At 38.4% G+C, this 8977-nt stretch overlaps 1 protein-coding gene across 4 annotated transcripts in view; it reads left to right on the top strand.

The window, feature by feature from the left end:
* GLI3 (GLI family zinc finger 3) overlaps nt 1–8977 on the top strand; it is a 268708-nt gene that overhangs the window by 178699 nt on the left and 81032 nt on the right. For all 4 annotated transcript variants that reach the window (XM_015599524.2, XM_015599523.2, XM_015599525.2 and 1 more), the window contains one exon: nt 6567–6772. In XM_015599524.2, the coding sequence (XP_015455010.1) occupies nt 6567–6772 (206 nt within the window). The remainder of the gene's footprint in view (nt 1–6566; nt 6773–8977) is intronic.

Raw genomic sequence — 8977 nt, 5'->3', positions numbered from 1 at the left:
TTTTCTCATCAAGGTGGTATCTCTATGGACTTTGTAAAGGAAGACACAACATATTAATTCTTCTAATAATTCCTCCTTACAGTTACATTAGTTATGTATAATGATTTATATATTAATTAATAATTACTTTTAAAAATTATATAACCAGGTTTTTTTTTACTGGTTTTATTTTTCTCACAAACTAGTAATTAGAGGAAGAAGAAAGAGAAAATTTATTTATTACACATTGCAAAAAGTGGGGCACCTTTGTGTGGAATATTTGGATTCCATTCGGACAACAAAGGAGGCTGCTAAAAAATAATTTTAAATGTACTCCGCACTTATGGAGCTAAAATATTCAAAACTGTTGACAGGTGATTTAGAAAGTGGTTTGTCAACTGCCATTTGGATGAGGATACTGTCTTCCCCACTGGTGTTTTTTCTTTGCTTTGTTTCTAAAGTGCTAGAGATGCATACTATGAGATGTGGTCATTTAACTCTAAGTGCTTATTTGAACCATATATTATGTTTCTTGCAACGCCACCCCCGCCCTGTGTGCTGAAATCATAAGGGATTCTTAGTAAGTGGAATTTCAATAAAACATATATTCAATGACTATATCATTGAAATATTCATCTGTGTAGTTATGCATGTATTTTTTAAAAATTGAAATCCAACATGGTAAATTTGTAAAAGGCCTAAGTCAATTAAAAATTTATGGGAAATATTATTTAGTTACAATGATGATGAAAATGGGATTTGAAACTGAATCATCTTTTTAGGGTCCTGGCACTTTAATAGAGTGGATATTTACAGATATGTAAACAAGGTTAAAGGCCCCAGAAGTGGTCATAAAGCCCCTAGAACTAGCAAAAATTGAAGAGGTTACCACCTCTAACCTGAAGGTACAGGCAGGCAGAGGGAAAACTAATTGAGTGAGAGGTGGAGCCCAGGAAGAAAGGTCACACTTCCAGAGAGGAAATAGGCCACCAGCAGAATTCTGGCTAAGAAAAGGAAGTGACTGGCTAAAATTCCCTGACTTCCTTCACCGCCGCCTTCTGCCAGTGCTTCTCATTAGTAGAATCCAGAGGGAAAGCAGACCACCTGATTTCAGACCTTAAAGACCAGCCTTCCTGAGCATTCAGTGGTTCTGGGGTAAAAGGTGACAGGGAAAGTAAACGTACATTTCAAGGTCACATGACGATTATGGGACAGAGGTTATCTGGAAGCTAACCTCAAATAGAAGAAAAAATGAAGTCCAGGATTGTGCAAATTTTTAACAGTGTTTACTGTATTAGCCATGGACATTTTAGTTATTTGTTTCCTTTGCTGTATGGAAAGCAAATTTTTTATTACAAATTTTGGTTTATTAAAACTGTGCTTATTGAATAATTAATTAGTTAGTTAAAAATACATTATAAGGGATAACTCTCCTTTGTTCTCTGTTAGGCCACTGCTTGAATATAAAGAGCATCTACTTGTTATGGAAAGAACAAAGTCAAACAAAATATAATTTGTTTTGTATAAAACCATTTCAGTTGCCTGGTAGTTGGAGCCTCAAGTAAAGATGTGAGGAGTATGTGTACATTTCCAGTGTTTCAAGCAACGTGAAAGCAAATTGTAATAATCCAGCATACAAACCTTGTTTAATGCTCTCATAATGGGCCATGCACATGATTAAATACTGTGATTTTAATCTTGGCATTTTACTAACCCAATAAGATAGATGAAAAGGCAGTAACAAATTAGATTATTTAATCATATTTCATTCTAAGAAGTTATTCTCAGCATTGTGTTTTTGTTTTTAAGTTTATCATAGTATGTTAAAAATGCTATAATAAGAATCCTCTACTATTTTCATGGTAATCTATTTTCATGACCTTTTAAAAAAAGGTCATATTATCTCTACAAACAAACACACAACTTTATATTGCTTTTGTTGTAGTTTGGGAGAAAAACAAAATGATTCCCACTTTCTTTCTTGTTGGAAACTGTACTTCATTCAGTCATTGGGCAATATGGAAACAAATGACAGCCACTCGTTAGGCCTCCATGGCCCTGGAAAGACACCTGGGTAAGAGCAGTAAAAGGGATGCTATCCCCAAGTGGGCATCCTGAGCCCTGCATGCATAAGCCAAGATGCAGAAGTAATAATAGAACAACAGTTCATCCCTACAGTTGTGCCCTGGCAGCTGAGACAACCCTCCACAGTTGAAGCATCTCTGGTTCCCAGACTACAGTTTGTATGATTTAGTTTAGAGGGTCACAGTCATATTTCTATACTCATTGGCTGCTACATAAAAGTCATGGAATCTCCATACGTGGAGCAGTTCTGAGTTTCAGTGTTCTTCCCAGAATGTTTGTTTCTTGTTTTGTTTTTTCTCTCTGTGGTTTGTGCTCTCATCAATGATTAAGCTTTGCCCAGCCTTAGAAGAGAGAGAGAAGCGAAAGCTACAGGCAGAGAAAGTAATGGGAAGCCAACAGCAATCTTCAATCTCTGTATGTGTGCCTACTGAAAATATAAACCAAGAAAGAGACACCTATAATTTTTTTTTCCTTTTGCTACTATAATCCTCAAAAGAAGACTTTTAGTAAGTTTGACAAATATTTACCAGGTGAAGTTTCTGACAGTTTGTGAAATAATATCTGTCATTTGTATGGAAAATTTTGTGACTGCCTTCCCCACACCCTCTACCTCCTTTTCCTTCAGTAGAATTCATCCCTCTGGTCATAATCTTGAGTGGCTCTTGCACACAGCAGTAAACACACATCTGCCCATTAAATTTATGCTTAACCTTCTCTTTCAAATTTGCTTTACAGTAAACAAACAAACTGATAAATGACCTAGCTACCAGGAATTCAGAAGTGGCCAGCTACCAGGAATTTGGAAGTGGCTCTGTTAGGTAATGTTAAAAGCAGCGTTATTGAAAAACTAATTTATATATATTGACGTCCATGTCAGGTGGCACTGGAGCCATTAGAATTCAAGGTTGAGTGCTAGCTTTTGTAGCTTAGAAACTCAATTTTGTCAGGTTTCAACACTGTAGAAATGTCATGTTACCCCAACTCACAAGAGCTTATGTGGAAACAGAATTAGTTAGTGATCAACTTCCAGTGAGAAACTGAGTAGCAAGGACATGAACACCAGTCCCCAAAGTCGTGCCATATGGACTTCTGTTTGTTGAGTTTAGAATCATGCACACAAAAGTTTTTTGGGATGGTTCTGACAACCCCCAGGAACATCAGCAACCACCACTGTTTCCTGAGAGCCCAGTGAAGGTCAGTTACTGCAGCCCTGGGATGGAGCTATTATTGTTCCATTTTGTGTGTAAGGGAACTTGCACTTAGTGACAGAGTCAGTGAAGCCTGCATTCAAATCTAGTTTCTTCATATCTCTTGTATCTAATTACTGAGTTCCTGTTCTTAACTACTGTATATGTTTTATGACTTTACTAAGGGAGGTCCTGGGAAATCCAAGGAGGTGCTTCAGGAGTTCTGTCAGGTAGGGGAGCAAAGCATAAGATTTGCTTTGAAAAGAGGGTTTCAATATTTCAGAGTTTGAAAATCAGGTAGCATCCTGTATATGCTATCCTAATATGCATGGCTGTATATATTTCTGTGTATGTGTATATATGAGTTTATATGTCTGTATTGTATGTGTGTATAGATTACGAGTGGAGCATATTAGCATAGTAGTATAAGAGGTATGTAACTATATATATACACACACACACATAGCATTATTAGATACCGGGCTCAGTGCATGAGACTTTACTCGTATTCGCTTGCTAAGATCCCCACGAGGTAGGTTTCTTCCCTTGTGGACCCTTAAGGACAAGGAGAGGATAAATGTGGCAGCTGAGATTGCATAGCTTCCATCTGCATTGGTTCCTCTTCAGAACCCGAGCCCTTCCACGGCACCACTGCTCTAGTGGTCTGACTGACCTGTCTCCAGAATTCCTAATGACTGGTCACTGGGTAACCTGTATTAAACATTTTCCTATTCATATACAGGGGATGGCTGGCTTTTGAACTAGATGGTTTCCTTCTTTAGGGCACTTGATCAACTTATGGCTTATTTACTTGCATTCCTGTCTCAAAGCATTTCCTACCACCTTATTTAGAACTAGATGACCCAGTATCTCATCAGCATCATCTCTTTGGAAGCAACATATGTGATTATGACATTCCCAGAGGGGTGAAGTTTCCTGACTTCGCCTCCAGGAGGAATCCATACTCTTCTCTCGTGTTGTTTCTTACTGGTGTTCCTGCCAGGGAAGAAGTGACCAAGTATTGATTCCTCCTCATGGCAGCTCTTTTAATAGTTACCTTCAGTCTTCTTGTGGGAACAGGTCACATAAAAGCACAGGCCTGGTGTAGAAGTCAGATGTTCACAGACTTTTAAGAGAAAACTGTCAGCCATCTCCTGGCTTCCTTGCTTCTTTGGGATTGGTGACTGTCCAAGTCCTACTCCATAATGTTCATGTTGTTCAAGATTTTGTTTTTTTCTAATGTGTGATTCTTCAAAATGGAATCTAGGTCTCTAAGAATATTCTTATTACCCTTCTCAATTCTGGAATTTCAGAAAAATAACAGGTTTCAATATTTTTTTGTCTAAACTGAAAACACAAAGAAGAAATGACATTGCATTCACTGATTTTTAGTACATATTGTTCAGACCCAGTTGGTAATGGATCATATAAAGCTTGTGAGGTATCATCTCATGGATATCTTGAAATGTCTACTTTTCTACATTTCTGCAGCTCTGGTTCTCATCATAAATCTACAATTAAGTTTTTAATTTGTAGTAATTGCTTTTTGAACCAGATTGGAAGATTGATTTTCCTTTTTGCTAGAAAACAAGTGAATGAATGGGAGCATCTCCTATGCTCTGAAGTAGCAGCATGTCTAAACGGAGCTTAGAATTAAGCCAGTAACACAGAGCTAACTTGTTTTGTAGTAAAGAGCTAAAATAGGATAATAGGTTATACTGGTTTCTATTTAAGTAATTTTACTTATTTCTGAGAGGATATGGAAAGCCTCAAGTAATTTTGAGAAGAAATAGCTATTTTGTGATGGTGACTTATCCTTCTCACATGTAAATTTAGAAAAGTGGATTTTTATTTTACTTCACCAAAAGTGGCATCTGAATAATAAATAAAAGACTTTTTTTTTGTTTTTTTTTTTTTAGTTCAAAGTGAAAAAAGAATAAGGAGCAAATGAGAAAATTCGCACCCCACCCCCCGCCCTAACCTCTTTTTTCTACTGAGAGAAAATTCATTATCTGATCTTTGGTTTCATTTATTTCAGTGCCTGTGCTGTGCTCTTGGTGAAGCTGGCTTCTTCCAAGATTATATTTTGACAGGGTGACGGGGGCCAGAGCCCAACCGCCAGTATGCACTTGCGTTGGGAGTCGTGATGAGAAAATGTGTTTCTTTTCCCTTTTCATTTCACTCGTAAAGCCAGTGACATAGCAAGAATTTACCATTCTCAGTAGATCTGTCTCTATCTCGGCTTCTCCTTTTTATGACCATAGCCTCTGTGAATGAGAAAATGGAGAGCACAAGTGTTTAGCCTGTCCTGGCCAGTTTACTGGATTATCCACACAAAACATTTTCTGTTAGAGAAGGAACAAGGCAGAGAGAGGCAATGCACAGATTGGCTATTCTAGAAATGCCTGTCCAGGGGTGGCTTCAGGAGTGGCTGTGGGAAAAGGAGTACCAGGAGGGGACTGAGGTATGGCGGCAACTAGGTGTGTTTGAGAACTTTTTTCATCAGGGAAAAGCATGCAGTCTACCTTAGCTCACTATAACCAAGGCATAAGCTTGATCAGAACCCCATTCTTTTCCAACTTTATAACCCCAGGAGTACGTACTTACTGATTTTTTGCTGAACAGGACTAATCAGGATGCCAAGTGAAAGATGAGTGTGAGAAGAAGCTGACTCTCAGTGCCGCCTCCAGAGAGGAGTTGCCTTCAACACAGTGAAACTCAGATCTGTAAAACTCACCCTGCAAGACCATTAACAGTCAAGCTTGGGCATGGATATATGGAGTGTCTGATTTCATGTTTTTTTACACACTTTTGCATTTAGTCATCTTTCTTATTTGCGGGCAACTTTGCCAATGTGTGTGCTCAGACCTCCAGATGAGATGAATTTGCTTTTCTTTTTTTCTTCTCTTTCTCTTGCAACACTAAGCATGATGGTGAGAGTCAAGTGTTCAATGGTGAAATTAATGTTCAGGTCAAATGGAAAATACAATCTCAGCAACTACTTTAAGCTCAGAGAGGGCCGTTGTTTAGAATTTCTTCTCATAAGGAAAGCCAAAGGCAGGCCTTTATTTTCCTATATTCAGAGTGCCATGAAATTTCTCAAAGGTCAGTCTTTTTTGCCCAAATTATTGTATAGTAGTGTTCTACCTGCATATGTCACCATGATTTTAAGGTAATAGTACTAGAATATATATGCCTGATATTTTTCCCTCCAAGACACTTTGAATTCACTTAAAATCTTATTTTCTTTTACAGACAGCCTCTGCCTTTGGAGATATTTGTTTCATGCATACCTCTGGTTTTCTTTTTACCTAGGCCTTCTGCCTTATCTAGTAGCCCAACATATTCAGACCTGCCCTTCATTAGGATCTCCCCGCACCGGAACCCCGCTGCAGCTTCTGAGTCCCCCTTCAGCCCTCCACATCCCTACATCAATCCTTACATGGACTACATCCGATCTCTGCATAGCAGCCCGTCCCTCTCCATGATCTCTGCAGCCCGGGGGCTGAGCCCCACAGATGGTAAGTTTCAGACCAACACATTATGCTTCCACACATGCCAGTTCCTCCCCCTGCCTCACCTGGGATGTGGTATAGAGTGGCTCTGATGTTTATTGTTTCCCATGTGCCATACACTATGCTGAATGCTTTAAGTGCATGCTTTCATTTCAACATTAGGACACATCTCTGAGGGTGGCTTATTATTTCCATTTTCAGGTGAAGATAGCAATGTGCAGAGGGGCCAAGTAACTTGCAGCCTGGTCCCTTGGCTAGTAAGTGTCAGTGGTGGAACCCAAAGCCAGATCTCACTGACTTACTGTTATCCACAGTTCTGTTCTGCACCTCAACATATGTTTAGACTGGCCCTGTAGCCATTCATATAATGTACATGTATAACCAGTACATTTTACTCACCATCTGATGTATACTTTTCTGTTCTGCATGTCTGAGAGGCACATTTATACAGATGTGTCTGTTAGAGCAGCACTTCTTAAACTCCAGTATGCATACAGATCATCTGGGGATGGTGGTAAAATGTGATTCTCTCTGGGGTGGGTACAAGTAGGGCCTAAGATTCTGCACTTCTGAAAAGTTCCCAGGAGATGTCAGTGCTACTGATCTGTGGACCATACTCTGAATAGCAAGGTCTTAGAGAACATGATGGTTTGGACTTGTTGCTGCATGTGCCCTCTGTCACTGATCTTGCCAAATGCAAACTGGAAGAGGGACATGGTGGGAAAATAAGCGAACTTTTGACTTTAATTCTGTAATACCTGATGTTCATTTTAGACTCTCAAGCATCAAATTCTGGTTGGTTCTCTTAGCCTCCCACTTAATTACTTTTACATTACTCTTTAATTGGAATTGTATATTCTGTAACTGTCAAGTTCTAAATTGTTCCTTTGATTCAGGAATAGAATTTTCCATCGAATGCACACTTATACAAACTGACTTGTCCACAATGGTTGGAACCTGAATTAAAGTCCAGAATTGCATAAACCTTATTGATTGCAGATAGTAGGTTATGAGTTCTCTGCAGCAGGTCACAAATTTGTGGTATTTGTTTCATAGCACAAAGAAACGCCGTGCACTCCATCTCACTGATCAGTGCTTGATGTGACCCTGCAGTGTCCCCATTCTCCAGGCAGACCACTTTCAGAGGCTGGCTGTGCATGGTGGGAATAGTAGGTAGGAAAGCTGCATGAGGTTGCTCAGTAAACTCAGTTACACCTTCAGAAGCAGCAGTGCTGCCAGAACAGCTGTCAGCTCATTGTTTTTCTTCTGATTCAATGTAGTGAATATACTTGTAAGGTACCAAAAAAATCAGTTTTGCCAGTTGAATGAGATTCACATTTTTTTCTATCAGTTTTATTGAGATATAATTGACATAAGCACTGTATAAGTTTAAGGTATACTGCATAATGATTTACATGTATTGTAAAATGATTACCCCAGTAAGTTTAGTTAACATCCATATCTCATATACCTATAAAAAGGAAAAAGAAAAAAATGTTTTTTCTCCTGTGATGAGAACTTTTAGGATTTACTCTTAGTAGATTTCAAATATACCATTTGGCAATGCTAACTATATTTATGTTGTACATTACATTCCCAGTAGTTATTTATCTTATAACTGGAAGTTTGGAAGATTCACACTTTTAAATTTGTTAAAACTATCAGAGAGTCAAATGAGGGTGAAATATGAGTTAGTTCTCCTGCTTGGGATTTGGTTTTACAATAGGAAAAATGGAGAGTCACCTCCATGGAGTACTTGGGAGTTCATGGAAATGACTAACAAGAACAGAGGGAGAGCGGGATAAGGGAGGTCGGCTAACAATGGACTTGAAATTGTACCTGGCACACAGAAATTTAGTTGGACCACTGGAAAATGGTACCTCTAGTTAAAGCATCTTACTCTCTACTACCTGTAGTATTTCATAATGAATATGAATAAGACAGTTTTAGATTGGTTGTTCTGCCTTCCTCCTCTTGCCTTTCGAGTCTAATTAATTACCAGTCAAATAAAGTCAAGTTACTAATATTTCTCTCCTGTGGTCTAAGAGTTTTTCATATATATCTCTATCATATATAAAAGTCTGTGGACACAAATGTAAAACACAAAGCTGTTTGAAGATGCCATTGTTTCTTCATAATAATTAATAAAACTGAGTTATTGAGGGAATGCTATGTGCTTAATAAGCACTTTATATGCATCGTTGCATTCAT

The sequence above is a fragment of the Pteropus alecto genome, unplaced genomic scaffold, assembly GCF_000325575.1.
Source record: "Pteropus alecto unplaced genomic scaffold, ASM32557v1 scaffold109, whole genome shotgun sequence".
Taxonomy (NCBI): domain Eukaryota; kingdom Metazoa; phylum Chordata; class Mammalia; order Chiroptera; family Pteropodidae; genus Pteropus; species Pteropus alecto.
The sequence above is the reverse complement of the archived record's forward strand: the minus strand, read 5'-3'. Positions and strand labels throughout refer to the sequence as shown.